At 46.2% G+C, this 16,925-nt stretch overlaps 1 protein-coding gene across 2 annotated transcripts in view; it reads left to right on the top strand.

The window, feature by feature from the left end:
- The window catches only part of RASL12 (RAS like family 12), a 43,925-nt gene that overhangs the window by 5,130 nt on the left and 21,870 nt on the right, over positions 1 to 16,925 (top strand). The window contains exon 3 of one of the 2 annotated variants that reach the window (XM_077263324.1): positions 7,735 to 7,791. In XM_077263324.1, coding sequence (XP_077119439.1) covers positions 7,735 to 7,791 — 57 coding nt within the window. Of the gene's footprint in view, positions 1 to 7,734; positions 7,792 to 14,517; positions 14,632 to 16,925 lie in introns of those variants that run through there. The other variant, XM_077263325.1, reaches the window with a different exon arrangement.

Here is a 16,925-nt window from a genome sequence, read left to right as displayed (position 1 = left end):
GTCATGTGGTGCTCCCATCCTGCGCCCCATTCTGTCATGTGCTGCTCCCATCCTGCGCCCCCATTCTGTCATGTACTGCTCCCATCCTGTGCCCAAATCCTGTCATGTGGTGCTCCCATCCTGTGCCCTCATCCTGTCATGTGCTCCCATGCTGTGCCCAAATCCTGTCATGTGCTTCCATCCTGTGCCCCAATCCTATCATGTGCTGCTCCCATCCAGCGCCCCAATCCTGTCATGTGGTGCTCCCATCCTGCACCCCAATCCTGTCATGTGGTGCTCCCATTCTGCGCCCCATTCTGTCATGTGCTGCTTCCATCCTGCACCCCCATTCTGTCATGTGCTGCTCTCATCCTGCGCCCCCATTCTGTCATATGCTGCACCCCCATTCTGTCATGTTCTGCTCCTATCTTGCGTTCCCATTCTGTCATGTGTTGTGGAGCGCCCCCCGAAGGGCAGTGGGGTACTCGGCACCGGGTCCTTCGGTTCTCAAGGGGGATGTCACGGTGGCTGACCCGGTCCGTGGCACTAGGGACATCCGTTGAAAAATGGGGGAAAGGTCTTTAAAGGGAAAGTGTTCATGACGCCACCTGTGGTATTCGGTCAGGGTGACCGACGCTGCTTTAAGGGGTCCGCTGGGGTGATGTTATGGCAGCTAGATGGTATACCTTCCCACAGGTGAAGTATGTCCCCAGGTCTTCCCAATGTGTAGATGGTGGATGGTGAGAGGCGCAGTGAAGAACGAGGACACAAGGTTGCAGTCTCTTTACCTTTACTGAAGGCTTCAGCATCCACAGTCCAGGGTACAGACCGCAGGGCAGGCAGAGTCTGGCCAGTCCGAAGGCAATTCCAGAGTCCCCTTATCCAGGTGGAAATCAGTAGCCTTCCTCTAGCGCCTGGGTGTTGTAGTACCTTACTGCTGAACCTCTCATAAGGTCCACTCCTCACAACTGTTGTAGATGTTATAGATGTTATGTCTCTTTCTCTGTCCCCCTGATGGTAAGGATAGGACAAACCCGTAAGACTGATGGCCTGAGGCTTTTTACAGTGACTCTAGCATGCCCCAGCCCCCACAAGTTGCCACCGTGCCTCCTGGGTATAGGTTGGGCAGGTAACGTGGAATTAGCTGTCCTGCCAGTCTCTGGAGCAAGGCATAGAGACTGTTGCTCCCTCGGTGTTCCGGCTACCGGATCCTGCACCTCAGAAGGAGGCAGCCTTTGCAGGGCAGAGCTCCTTCTGGTTTCCTCTCCGTTTGCTATGACTTTGTTTCTCACCCTCTACAATACAATTCGCTGTTCGTGTCTCTTTCTTAGGATGCTGCCGCACATCGGGCAGGCGCAGCTCCATGGCCTTCTGTCTAGGCCTCTGACAGGATCCCACCCCTGTCAGCAACCCCTCGATGTTACTCCTTCCTCTCTGTCTGCCTGACAGGTACTGACTGAGTGAAGCTCAGCCAGCTTCGGACTAACTTCCTATCCAGACCACCAGTTTTACCTAATTGTGAAGAGTGCCCTAATAAATAGGAGCATAGCTCCCCCTGGTGGACTGGAGTGTGAAGTGTGTTGCATGGTTTGTGATACCTGGTAAAGAGATCTCCTTTATTGCTTTTAAATGTAACATCACTCCCCCTGGTGGAAGAATGACATTCCTGCAACGACCAGGACCCCGGGGGGCTGCAGTTGCACCCCCATTCTGTCATGTGCTGCTCCCATCCTGCACCCCCATTCTGTCATGTGCTGCTCCCATCTTGCGTTCCCATTCTGTCATGTGTTGCACCCCCATTCTGTCATCTGCTGCTCCCATCCTGCGCCTCCATTCTGTCATCTGCAGTAAAAAGTCGCTGGCTTGCTGCGCTGACGTATTTTCTATATATAGTCAGTAGAAATTGGCTAGATTGCTCCGCTGACATATTTTATATATAGATTCAGTATAAAAATGGCGCTGGAAAGCGCAGACTGCGCAGGTGCCGATTCCGGCACCACAACCCTCCTGGGCCACAATCCTCATCCCCGAATGCGTAACTTACAAAATGGCGCCTGAAGTGCGCTATATGCATGTGCCATTTCCGACGGAAGATTCATGTCCCGGCCTACGGCCCGAAGAGACCCCGTGGCAATACCGGATAGGTAAGTTGTTGTGCCGGAGATCGCGGTATGCGTTCAGTGCTTATGCATACCACGATCTCCTGGGCCACAATCCTTATCCGCGGATGCGTAACTCTGTGGGGTCCAGACTGCGCAGGTGCATCGTGCTTGCGTAGTCTATAAAGGCTTCGGACAGAGTGACGCTCCTAGCATTATATTATAGACTAGCTGTTTCCAGCCAGCTAACGCTCGGCACGCTCAGAAGCCTCGAGTGGTAATGTGCGGGGACAGAGCCTCGTGTGGAAATGTGTTGGGACGGAGCTTCGTGTGGTAATGTGGGGGGACGGAGCATCGTGTAGTAATGTGTGGGGACAGAGCCTCATGTGGTAATGTGGGGGATCGGAGCCTCGTGTAGTAATGTGTGGGGACGGAGCCTCATGTGGTAATGTGGGGGGACGGAGCCTCGTGTGGTAATGTGTGGGGACGGAGCCTCGTGTGGTAATGTGTGGGGACGGAGCCTCGTGTGGTAATGTGTGGGGACGGAGCCTCGTGTGGTAATGTGTGGGGACGGACCCTCGTGTGGTAATGTGGGGGGACAGCCTTGTGTGGTAATGTGTGGGGACGGAGCCTCGTGTGGTAATGTTTGGGTACGGAGCCTCGTGTGCTAATGTGTGGGGACAGAGCCTCGTGTGGTAATGTGTGGGGACGGAGCCTTGTGTGGTAATGTGTGGGGACGGAGCCTCGTGTGGTAATGTGGGGGGGCAGGATTATGTGTGGTAATGTGGTGGGGGGCGGGATTATCTGTGGTAATGTGGGGGGGAGGATTATGTGTGGTGATGTGGTGGGGGGCCGGATTATGTGTGGTAATTTTTATGGGTGGTGATGTGTTGAGGGGGCAGGATTATGTGTGGTGATGTGGTGGGGCGGGATTATGTGTGGTAATGTGGTGGGGGGCGGGATTATCTGTGGTAATGTGGTGGGGGGCGGGATTATGTGTGGTAATGTGGTGGGGGGCGGGATTATGTGTGGTAATGTGGTGGGGGGCAGGATTAACTGTGGTAATGTGGTGAGGGGGTGGGATTATGTGTAGTGATGTGGTGGGGTGGCGGGATTATGTGTGGTAATGTGGTGGGGGGCGGGATTATGTGTGGTAATGTGGTGGGGTGCGGGATTATGTGTGGTAATGTGGTGGGGGGCGGGATTAACTGTGGTAATGTGGTGAGGGGGTGGGATTATGTGTAGTGATGTGGTGGGGTGGCGGGATTATGTGTGGTAATGTGGTGGGGGGTGGGATTATCTGTGGTAATGTGGTGGGGGGCGGGATTGTGTGTGGTAATGTGGTGGGGGGCGGGATTGTGTGTGGTGATGTGGTGGGGGCGGGATTATGTGTGGTAATGTGGTGGTGGGGCAGGATTATGCGTGGTAATGTGGTGGGGGGCGGGATTATCTGCGGTAATGTGGTGGGGGGGCGGGATTATGTGTGGAAATGTGATGGGGGGCTGGATTATCTGTGGTAATGTGGTGGGGGGTGGGATTATGTGTAGTGATGTGGTGGGGGGCAGGAATATGTGTGGTGATGTGGTGGGGGGCGGGAATAAGTGTGGTGATGTGGTGGGGGCGGGAATAAGTGTGGTGATGTGGTGGGGGGCGGGATTGTGTGTGGTAATGTGGTGGGGGGGCGGGATTGTGTGTGGTGATGTTGTGGGGGAGGGATTGTGTATGGTAATGTGGTGGGGGGGCAGGATTATGTGGTGATGTGGGGGGGCGGTATTGTGTGTGGTAATGTGGTGGGGGGCGGGATTGTGTGTGGTAATGTGGTGGAGGGGCGGGATTGTGTGTGGTAATGTGATGGGGCGGGATTGTGTGGTAATGGGGTGGGGGCGGGATTATGTGTGGTGATGTGTTGGGGGCGGGATTATGTGTGGTAATGTGGTGGGGGGCGGGATTATGTGTGGTGATGTGGTGAGGGGCGGGATTGTGTATGGTAATGTGGTGGGGGGCGGGATTATGTGTGGTGATGTGGTGGGGGCGGGATTGTGTATGGTAATGTGGTGGGGGGCGGGATTATGTGGTGATGTGGTGGGGGGGCGGTATTGTGTGTGGTAATGTGGTGGGGGGCGGGATTGTGTATGGCAATGTGGTGGGGGGTGGGATTATGTGTGGTGATGTGTTGGGGGGCGGGATTGTGTGTGGTGATGTGGTGGGGAGCGGAATTTTGTGGTGGTGTGGTTGGGGGGGCAGGATTTGTAATAATTATAGGGGATAACTCAGGAGACTCTTAGCGTGGAACAAGACAACTACAGGACACAGTTTTATAAGTGGTAAAGTCTATATTATCACACGGTGATTCAAACAGGTGCAGAGAGAAACTCAAGTCCACAACACTTAGCAGTCTATAGGAAACTTCAGAGGAAAATGCAATCAAGCAGAAAGTCTATGAAGCACAGTTATTCTTGAGGATACTTGACACGAATAAATCCTTGTCTTAGTCCAGGCACAGATAGATATGCTTATTAGGCAGTTCAAATCATATCTTAGCTCAACCAGGGAGGCCTGGTTAATAGTCTCAGGTTATTGCAAAGCAGAAACAGCTTACATGTCCAGCAAATGCAGATGGAAGAAAACACGAACAGCAGATGAAGAAGGATTACTGGAAACTTGTGTATGCAGCAGGAACTCAGAGCTGAGTAGCAGGATCACCACACAGGTTCACAGGAGCAGGTGTATAGCAGGAAGACACAGTACACATGAGACCAAAGACGCCATCTTGGAAAAGGGCAGTAATGCACAAAAGGTAAAAAATGTTCAGAGTCCTGACAGGATTATGTGTTGTAATGTGGTGGGGGGCAGGATTGTGTAGTGGTGTGGTGGGGGGGGCGGGATTGTGTATGGTAATGTGGTGGGGGGCAGGATTATGTGGTGATGTGGTGGGGGGGCGGTATTGTGTGTGGTAATATGGTAGGGGGCGGGATTGTGTGTGGTAATGTGGTGGGGCAGCGGGATTGTGTGTGGTAATGTGATGGGGTGGGATTGTGTGGTAATGGGGTGGGGGGCAGGATTATGTGTGGTGATGTGGGGAGCGGGATTATGTGTGGTGATGTGGTGGGGGACGGGATTATGTGTGGTGATGTGGTGGGGGGGCAGGATTATGTGTGGTGATGTGGTGGGGTGCGGGATTATATGTGGTGATGTGGTGGTTGGCGGGATTATGTGTGGTAATGGGGTGAGGGGGCTGGATTATGTGTGGTGATGTGTTGGGGGGCGGGATTATGTGTGGTGATGTGGTGGGAGGGCGGGATTGTGTGTGGTAATGTGGTGGGGGTGGGATTATGTGTGGTGATGTGGTGGTTGGCGGGATTATGTGTGGTAATGGGGTGAGGGGGCTGGATTATGTGTGGTGATGTGTTGGGGGTGGGATTATGTGTGGTGATGTGGTGGGAGGGCGGGATTGTGTGTGGTAATGTGGTGGGGGTGGGATTATGTATGGTGATGTGGTGGGGGACGGGATTATGTGTGGTGATGTGGTGGGGGGCGGGATTATGTGTGGTGATGTGGTGGGGGGGCGGCATTGTGTGTGGTAATGTGGTGGGGGGCAGGATTATGTGTTGTAATGTGGGGGGGCAGGTTTGTGTGGTGGTGTGTTGGTGGGGGCGGGATTTTGTGTGGTAATGTGGTGGGGGGGCGGGATTGTGTGTGGTAATGTGGTGGTGGGGCGGGATTATGTGTGGTGATGTGGTGGGGGGCGGTATTATGTGTGGTAATGTGGTGGGGGGTGGGATTATGTGTGGTGATGTGGTGGGGGGCAGGATTGTGTGTGGTAATGTGGTGGGGGGCAGGATTATGTGTGGTGATGTGTTGGGGGCGGGATTGTGTATGGTAATGTGGTGGGGGGCGGGATTATGTGGTGATGTGGTGGGGGGGCGGTATTGTGTGTGGTAATGTGGTGGGGGGTGGGATTGTGTGTGGTAATGTGGTGGCGGACGGGATTGTGTGTGGTAATGTGGTGGGGGCGTGGGATTGTGTGTGGTAATGTGGTGGGGGTGGGATTGTGTGTGGTGATGTGGTGGGGGGCGGTATTGTGTGTGGTGATGTGGTGGGGGTGGGATTGTGTGTGGTAATGTGGTGGGGGGGTGGGATTGTGTGTGGTAATGTGGTGGGGGGCAGGATTGTGTGTGGTGATGTGGTGGGGGTGGGAATGTGTGTGGTGATGTGGTTGGGGGTGGGATTGTGTGTGGTAATGTGGTGGGGGCGGGATTGTGTGTGGTAATGTGGTGGGGGGTGGGATTGTGTGTGGTAATGTGGTGGGGGACGGGATTGTGTGTGGTAATGTGGTGGGGGCGTGGGATTGTGTGTGGTAATGTGGTGGGGGTGGGATTGTGTGTGGTGATGTGGTGGGGGGGTGGTATTGTGTGTGGTGATGTGGTGGGGCGTGGGATTGTGTGGTAATGTGGTGGGGGTGGGATTGTGTGTGGTGATGTGGTGGGGGGGTGGTATTGTGTGTGGTGATGTGGTGGGGGGTGGGATTGTGTGTGGTAATGTGGTGGGGGGGCGGGATTGTGTGTGGTAATGCGGTGGGGGGCAGGATTGTGTGTGGTGATGTGGTGGGGGTGGGAATGTGTGTGGTGATGTGGTGGGGGGTGGGATTTTGTGTGGTAATGTGGTGGGGGGCAGGATTGTGTGTGGTGATGTGGTGGGGGGTGGGATTGTGTGTGGTGATGTGGTGGGGGGTGGGATTGTGTGTGGTAATGTGGTGGGGGGCGGGATTGTGTGTTGTGATGTGGTGGGGGGTGGGATTGTGTGTGGTGATGTGGTGGGGGCGGGATTGTGTGTGGTGATGTGGTGGGGGCGGGATTGTGTGTGGTGACGTGGGGAGCAGAGCTACTGTGCAGGGGGCGGGATTAGCAAGTAATCACGATGCCTCATATATATAGATATATACACTTACTCTATACACTATACCACTATACACTTACACATACAGTACACCATATTGAAAGGTTTATTTTTTACTTATTTTGCTAATTGCAAGCAGACACTTGCTAATACAATGATATATTTATTGAAATATTGTGCAAAACCTTTTTTGTTGCTTTTTATACACCTATAACATGTAGGTGACCTATTTACCACTATTTACTGTATAGGTGAATATATTATAGCACGGTTTTCTGTTTTTTTCTGTGTGTAACAACTTGGTTATTTGTCTTTTTACCTATGAAAATTGACTTTTCTGCGTGGCTTTGAGAGGCAGCGATTGTATGATTGTTCCTCTTTGATCAGTTGACATTTTATATGGTTTATACTGTATTTATATAGCACCATCATATTCCACAGCACTTTACAGATATTGTAATATGGAGGATATTATCATACATAGGAGAAAACCCAAGCAAAGAACATAGAAACTCCTTGCAGATGTTGTCCTTGGTGGGATTTGAACCCAGGACCCCAGTGATGCAAGGCTGCACCACCGAGCCACCGTGCTGCCGCTTTTATTTTCCCCGGATATTTCCCTGTGTGGTTAGCAATTATTGCTCTTGTCTTGCCTCCCTGAATGTTTGTACTGTGTTATTTGTCAGAAATCCGAGTTATTTCTCATTTTTCAGAATACAGTTTAAATGTAGAATTCATTAACAATGACTTCTTCTTTCAGCACTGGCAGTAAAGTTCCTAACCAGGAGGTTTATAAGTGAATATGACCCCTTCCTTGGTGAGTATTCTGTTTCATGGATATAGAAATAATATTAATAATCTTCATTTTTTTATTAACATTATTATATTTTTTATTTTTGAACTATTAGCCTTATAGATTATAAAAATAGTTAAAAAAGCCCAAATATTTCTAAATCCTCAGTAATGTGGGGGAATATGTATGAAGTATCAAGTTTATGGAGTATTACAGACAATGATCCCTGGGAGGAAAGTATGCAAATTTGATGTAACTTAGAGGATAGCTTTAAAAATATCAAACACATTAATTAGGATGTAAAAGCCCATTAGATCTAATTAGCATAAATTAATTAATATATTAATTAATTATATTAATATATTAATTAGCATATATTAGTAATCCATTTCACATTAATAAAGCTTTACGCTAAAAAAGAGTATACTCTTATACAACCCCTGGCAAAAATTATAGAATCACCGGCCTTGGAGGATTTGGGACCAGTGCCATTATATTAGGAAGGTACACTACATGTTCACCCGGTATCACAATTTGAGGATATGGCATTTTTGGAAGGAATCTCACCTGTTCTCCAGCCAAAACTGGTTACGCAGTAGGGTAGACACATGCCAAGACATCTTCTGTTTGCCTCTAATGTTTGGTGTCTATAGACGTCCATATTGTCTGACTGGCAATGAAAATGATGGAGCCTCCTGGAAGGGTCTTATGTTTTCCATCACGCTCTAAAGGGAATGTTCTCCTGTCACTGGGACCCATACAAAAGTTTCTGAAAAAATACCCACCAAGCAAAGCAAAGTATTGGAATCCACTGATCAGACTTAAAGAAAGAATAATATAGATACACTCTTTATATCAGCTCGGCAAAATGGCAGACATGACAATTCTAGAGTATGTGTCCTGCTATATAATGCCTCCATACAGAAACCCGATCATTGCCCAGTGTGAACCTGGTCTGTTATCAAACTACACAACACTCAAATGATCAATAACTGATAGTCAGCAGTACATCCATCCCCTTAAGGGGAATCTGTCACCAGGTTTTTGCCACCTAATTTGAAAGCAGCATGATTTAGAGACAGAGACCCTGATTCTAGTGTGTCACTTACTTGACTGCTTGCTGTAATTTTGATAAATTGACAATTTTATCAGCAGGAGATTGTCACTAGAAGACTAGAAAAGCTGCTGCCAGGTAGCCCTTTATATTCGTAAATTGTATATTCCTGCCCCCACCTCGGATTGGCATCTTTTTGCCCATGCACAGCGTACATAGATAGCAGCCAATCAATAATGTGGCTGGCGTTATACAGAGCTCAGCATTCAGAGAACTGATAGATCTGCAGCAGATAAACAGAGATTTTATTAAAACTGCAGCATGCAGCCCAGTAAGTGATACAACACTGGAATTAGGGTCTCTGCCCCTACATCACGCAGTACTCAGATAGGATAGCAAAACCTTGGCAATATATTCCCTTTAAATAGTGAATATGCTACCAACAATAATGTAAAGTGTATGACAGCATGGGCGAAATCATAAATCCACTAACAATTGTTCCCATGAAACTCCTTCTCAATCATTGCTACATTTAAAAGAAATGTGTCAGCAGGTTTTTGCTATTTAATCTGAGAGCAGCCAAAATATATAGAGCAAGAAAGCCTGATTACAGGGATGTGTCACTTATTAGGTTGTGTATCTTAGTCAATACAATTAGTGTTTTAACAGTAGGAGATTATGAATACTCGACTAGGGGTCATGTGCAGACCAGTCAGGCTAATCTCTGTAACTCTGTCCCTCCACTGATTGGTAGATCGTACACAGGAAGCTGCCAGTCAGTGGTATGTGCGGGGTTAAACAGAGTTCAGCATTCTGAAGACTGCTACATCTACAGCAGAGAAAATAAGGATTTTAGCAAAACTGTACCAAACAAACCAGTAAGCGACACATCACTAGAATCAGGGTCTCTTCCCCTACATCATGCTGACCTCAGATTACATAGCAAAAACCTGCTGACAGATTCCCTTTAAATGTCTGATCATTGTGGGCAATTTATCGGCTCTTTTAAAAGGACCTCAGAGACTTACTCTCCCCTATGAAATTAGCGGTTTTAACTGAACTGTACCTTGGGCAGGATGAGTGACCTTACATTTACAGCTCGTAAACATCTTGAGAAGGTTGGCGCAGCATTCACGTTAATGCTGGAAAATGAGTTATATTTGGAAGTAGAGCCATGCCAGGGAGTTCTTAGACGAGAGAGAAGTTATCTGGACTCTGTCTTGTGGATATAATTGTCTTCATTAATGTGACAAGATGCAGAAATTGGTCAGGAATCAGCTGATTAATGGATGAGATTAAAGAGATATGAACCTTTCCTCTGATGCTTAAAAAAGCCTCCAGTGTCCTGACAGGCAGCGAAGTAAATGTTTTCACTCAACACTTTTCCAGGGGAATGTAATTCATTTCTGTCAGATTCCAGTGCAGGACGCTCACGTTTAATTACATGGATTAACTGTTTCTTCCACTTATCCATCTATCACTGTCGCACCACCCTTCAATCTAGACTAATGCAGTGATACTCACTGAGGTGCGGAAATACCAGATCTAGAATAATGCAGTGGTGCACTGCTCACTGAATACCAGATCTGGAATAATGCAATGATGCTCACTAAGGTGCGGCAATGCCAGATCTAGAACAATGCAGTGGTGCTCACTGAGGTACGGCAATACCAGATATAGAAAAATGCAATGATGCTCCCTGAGGTGCGGCAATGCCGGATCTAGAACAATGCAGTGGTGCTCACTGAGGTGCAACAATATCAGATCTAGAATAATGCAGCGATGCTCACTGAGGTACGGCAATACCAGATCTAGAATAATGCAGTGATGCTCACTGAGGTGCGGAAATACCAGATCTAGAATAATGCAGTGGTGCTCACTGAGGTACGGCAATACCAGATATAGAAAAATACAGTGATGCTCCCTGAGGTGCGGCAATGCCAGATCTAGAACAATGCAGTGGTGCTCACTGAGGTGCGACAATATCAGATCTAGAATAATGCAGCGATGCTCACTGAGGTACGGCAATACCAGATCTAGAATAATGCAGTGATGCTCACTGAGGTGCGGAAATACCAGATCTAGAATAATGCAGTGGTGCTCACTGTGGTACGGCAATACCAGATCTAGAATAATGCAGTGGTACTCACTGAGGTGCAGCAATACCAGATCTAGAATAATGCAGTGGTGCTCACTGAGGTGCGGCCATACCAGATCTAGAATAATGCAGCGATGCTCACTGAGGTACGGCAATACCAGATCTAGAACAATGCAGTGATGCTCACTAAGGTGCGGAAATACCAGATCTAGAATAATGCAGGGATGCTCAGTGAGATGCGGCAATACCAGAATACCAGATCTAGAATAATGTTGTGATACTCACTGAGGTGCGGCAATACCAGATCTAGAATAATGCAGTGATGCTCACTGAGGTGCGGCAATACCAGATCTAGAATAATGCAGTGATGCTCACTGAGGTGTCGCAATACCAGATCTAGAATAATGCAGCGATGCTCACTGAGGTACGGCAATACCAGATCTAGGATAATGCAGTGGTGCTCACTGAATACCAGATCTAGAATAATGCAGTGATGCTCACTGAGGTGCAGCAATACCAGATCTAGAATAATGCAGTGATGCTCACTGAGGTGTCGCAATACCAGATCTAGAATAATGCAGCGATGCTCACTGAGGTACGGCAATACCAGATCTAGGATAATGCAGTGGTGCTCACTGAATACCAGATCTAGAATAATGCAGTGATGCTCACTGAGGTGTCGCAATACCAGATCTAGAATAATGCAGCGATACTCACTGAGGTACGGCAATACCAGATCTAGGATAATGCAGTGGTGCTCACTGAATACCAGATCTAGAATAATGCAGTGATGCTCACTGAGGTGCAGCAATACCAGATCTAGAATAATGCAGTGGTGCCCACTGAGGTGCGATAATAACAGATGTAGAATAATGCAGTGATGCTCACTGATGTGCGGCAATACCAGATCTAGAATAATGCAGCGATGCTCACTGAGGTGCGGCAACACCAGATCTAGAATAATGCAGCGATGCTCACTGAGGTGTGGCAATACCAGATCTAGAATAATGCAGTTATGCTCACTGAGGTGCGGCAATACCAGATCTAGAATAATGCAGTGATGCTCAATGAGGTGCGGCAATACCAGATCTATAATAATGCAGTGATGCTTACTGAGGTGCGGCAATACCAGATCTAGAATAATGCAGTGATACTTACTGAGGTGTGGCAATACCAGATGTTTTCTGGGGAAAGCACAACATTGCATTTGTATCCAAGTACAGTATATAAGAAGTAATGGCAGATATTTATGACTGTGCCTATCAGTTATTATTGAGTTACAAATGTCAGGTGTGACAGGGACTTGTTTGCGCTTGGTACCATACATTGTTACACTACCTTAAGACTAAATTCACACATGCAGGATTTGGAGCGGATTTGGGTTTTCATTGTGGATTTCTCTCTATTCACTGCTTTGTAATGGTGTAGACAGTGAGACTCTCAGCCAAATCCAAAAGTAACAGAAGCAGATTCTGCTGAGATTCTGTCCTGCATTTGCTGCAGATTTTGCTTGTGGATTTGTAACCAAATCTGCAGTTGATATTTTCTGCAACGTGTGAACATGGCCAAGCAGCTTTGCTGCATTCCGTGGCAAATTGGGGTTCCTTGGATTAGAGGAAATTATCCTGATTTACCAGGTGCAAGCTTCAGGATGAGGAAAGGGTGGCAATCTGACTCACAAAACTTTTATTTGTACAGCACTTTATACAATATGGAGCTAATATGGCTAATATCACTTTTTACTTGGAGTAATGATTGTCTTGTAGATCCATATTGTTCAATATGCTTTGTGGATCTGGGTCTATGAAAGCACTGCCACTTTCTAGCACATGCACTTTTTTTTTCGTGTGCAGTGACCTATTCATATTCCCTATGCCATATGCACTTTTATAGGTAATACTATTTTCTATGCACTGTCACTTTATAGTTTTTTGCCTATATTATTCATGTTATGATTATTATCTAGTCAATCACTTGAAAACTTAATGAGTGTTTAATTGTAGGCTATGGCATACTAATTTCTGGATGGTTACCCTTTTTTTGAATCCATTTAATAATACTACCTCTCTATTTTCCACATGGGCATATGAGATGTATTTAGCTACCCAAGTAAGCTTGAAACTGATTTTCTGATTAATCTGGGACCAATTATTGATATATTTACCCTATGATCTTTTCTCAGTATGACCTCTCCTTTTCTTACTTGTTTTTTATATAATTGTTAATTGTTGCAATAAAATGTGTGCTTTATAATGACTTGTTGTCCATGGGAGTATTTTTGTAGGTTTCATTGGTAGTTCATACTCCCATTCACATAGATGACCTTTTATAGGTTCCCATGTATTATACACACAGAGCATATCGCCGGTAATGTCTAATAAATTATTGAGTTCATTCGCTCCAAAGTCAGCACCAAAAGAACCTTCGGTCCTGTTTTCATGGTGCAACTTGAGACTACTGGAGGATCCTCTGGTCCTCTGGTCTTACTGACTGAGTCTGGCAATTCCCGGGTTACACAAAGTTCAAATATGGAGAATATAAGGAGTCATAACAAAAATATAATTCAGATAAAGACCAAGTCGTACACGGTATCATTGACTCAATTTGAGAAAGTTGTACCAAATCAGATTTCCAATAGAAGCCCGGAATACACGTTACAATGTGCATATTCACCATGTGGATTTTAGATAACAAGGTTTTTAGCGTGGATAAACTCTTGATGGACTATTGATAACTGGGCAGAGTGCTGTGTTCCTGGCATTCTGAATGCCAGTATAATACTAATTGCAGTTTTTGTTGGCAGGACTATTACAGTGATATAAAGTACAAGGATATGTCCATATCTAGTCACGTTTCACTTTGGAAAAGTACATTTTTTTGTATTGTGTTATCCTGGTTTCACGCGACCATGATAAATGGACTGGGCTTGGACTAAAAGACCGGGCCTCACCATTGGGTCTCCTGACCTGAGCTACAAGCCAGGCCTTGCGGTTCGAGCATGGTCACAGTTGTGTGAAATCTGCCTAGGTCCTAGTTCAAAATGAAAGAATATAAAACCATCCAGTGATCATCAAATAAATGGACAATTTTTCCTTTGTATTATGCTTGGTATGTCATCCATACATTCTTTCATTACTTCTGGATGGTGTCCGTTTTATAAATTAACGATTTCTAAGATAATACGTGCAAAGTTCAGTTTTCTTTATTAAAAATTGCAATGGATCCGTAAAATATAGAATAAAATTAATGTCTTTAGACAGGCTTTTTTAAAAGATCAGATTAGTGGTTTCTTGTAAAATCGCCCATGTGTGCTGCTGCTCGAGTGACTTGCCATGGTCTGAGTACTGTCTGTATTTAAGGCTTTTTGGGGATTTTTGGCGGTTGGTGGGCAGTTGGCGAGGAGAGTCGTTCTGAGTGGAAGAGGCTTAAAGTGAAGCTGCCTGCCTTGGAGAAAGTCTGAATAGCTTGGTGCAACTCTGGATCTGTTGTTGGTGACTTTGGGACGCGTTGTTCGGCTTGACATTACCAAACTCGGTGATGACAACCTTGTATACAGCATCTTGGGCTAGGCCACTTGAGGCCTTATCTCTAAGGCCTTTGGGAAGCTCTGTCTTAGAGAGATCGGCATTCCCTAAGAGCTTAAAGATGGCATTTCTGATTATTTGGGACTCAACCAGCACGTACACTTCTACTTCAATTTCAGGACATACTGGTACCATCTTTCATTTTAATATATATGTATATGCACATATATATAACCTTATAGAGGTCTAGTTAGTCTTCTGTAAGAGACACTTCTAAAACTGCTCAGAGTAGGTCATTACTAAAGTACTGGTACAATTATGTTATTTTATTGATTTATGCATAGAAAAGGTTAATCGTGCTGTATTTTGCTTGCATATAACTGTTTATTCTGTTTAAGTGTACCTGTGTATACTCTTAGACGGTGATATTGAAAGTACCTGCTGTCATTGTATTTGTTAGCAGGGCCAGGATGAGGGGTAGGCAGGGTAGACACTTGCCTTGGGCGTTACCTCCTGCCTTCCTGAGGGGGGCACACTTTTGAAAAAATGCAGATGGGGGAATAAACTGAGGGGCTGTGCAGAGGGGGAAACTAAAATGATGGGCTATATACAGTTAGGTCCATATATATTTGGACAGAGACAACATTTTTCTAATTTTGGTTATAGACATTACCACAATGAATTTTAAACAAAACAATTCAGATGCAGTTGAAGTTCAGACTTTCAGCTTTCATTTGAGGGTATCCACATTAAAATTGGATGAAGGGTTTAGGAGTTTCAGCTCCTTAACATGTGCCACCCTGCTTTTAAAGGGACCAAAAGTAATTGGACAAATGACTCCAAGGCTATTTCATGGACAGGTGTGGGCAATCCCTTCGTTATGTCATTCTCAATTAAGCAGATAAAAGGCCTGGAGTTGATTTGAGGTGTGGTGCTTGCATTTGGAAGGTCAAAGGAGCTCTCCATGCAGGTGAAACAAGCCATCCTTAAGCTGCGAAAACAGAAAAAACCCATCTGAGAAATTGCTACAATATTAGGAGTGGCAAAATTTGTTTGGTACATCCTGATAAAGAAAGAAAGCACTGGTGAACTCATCAATGCAAAAAGACCTGGGCGCCCATGGAAGACAACAGTGGTGGATGACCGCAGAATAATCTCCATGATGAAGAGAAACCCCTTCACAACAGCCAACCAAGTGAACAACACCCTCCAGGAGGTCGGCGTATCAATATCCAAATCTACCATAAAGAGAAGACTGCATGAAAGTAAATACAGAGGGTTCACTGCACGGTGCAAGCCACTCATAAGCATCAAGAATAAAAAGGCTAGACTGGACTTTGCTATAAAACATCTAAAAAAGCCAGCACAGTTCTGGAGGAACATTCTTTGGACAGATGAAACCAAGATCAACCTCTACCAGAATGATGGAAAGAGAAAAGTATGGCGAAGGCGTGGTACAGCTCATGATCCAAAGCATACCACATCATCTGTAAAACACGGCGGAGGCAGTGTGATGGCTTGGGCATGCATGGCTGCCAGTGGCACTGGGTCACTAGTGTCTATTGATGATGTGACACAGGACAGAAGCAGCCAAATGAATTCTGAGGTATTCAGAGCCATACTGTGTGCTCAGATCCAGCCAAATGCAGCAAAACTGATTAGTCGTTGTTTCATACTTCAGATGGACAATGACCCAAAACATAAAGCCAAAGCAACCCAGGAGTTTATTAAAGCAAAGAAGTGGAATATTCTTGAATGGCCAAGTCAGTCACCTGATCTCAACCCAATTGAGCATGCATTTCACTTGTTAAAGACGAAACTTCAGACAGAAAGGCCCACAAACAAACAGCAACTGAAAACCACCGCAGTGAAGACCTGGAGTAGCATTAAAAAGGAGGAAACACAGCGTCTGGTGATGTACATGAGTTCAAGACTTCAGGCAGTCATTGCCAACAAAGGGTTTTCAACCAAGTACTAAAAATGAACATTTTATTTAAAATTATTGAATCTGTCCAATTACTTTTGGTCCCTTTAAAAACAGGGTGGCACATGTTAAGGAGCTGAAACTCCTAAACCCTTCATCCAATTTTAATGTGGATAACCTCAAATGAAAGCTGAAAGTCTGAACTTCAACTGCATCTGAATTGTTTTGTTTAAAATTCATTGTGGTAATGTCTGTAACCAAAATTAGAAAAATGTTGTCTCTGTCCAAATATATATGGACCTAACTGTAGATGGGAGGAATAAACAGAGGGATTCTGCAAATGGGGGTGAATAATCAGAGGGGCTGTGCACAGGGGCGTAACTACCGCGGTCGCAGCGGTCGCAGCTGCGACGGGGCCCAGACTACTTAGGGGCCCCATGGACTGGAGTGAAGGAGAATAAAATGACCCATGATTAATGATGACCCACCATTTGTGAGTGACCCGCAACAGGGAGCCGTCACCGCTCTCTAATTATACTTACCTACTCCCGGCGCGAT

This window comes from Ranitomeya variabilis, chromosome 5 (assembly GCF_051348905.1).
Source record: "Ranitomeya variabilis isolate aRanVar5 chromosome 5, aRanVar5.hap1, whole genome shotgun sequence".
Classification (NCBI taxonomy): domain Eukaryota; kingdom Metazoa; phylum Chordata; class Amphibia; order Anura; family Dendrobatidae; genus Ranitomeya; species Ranitomeya variabilis.
Note: the sequence above shows the minus strand (reverse complement) of the source record. Positions and strands in the feature narration are given on the sequence as shown.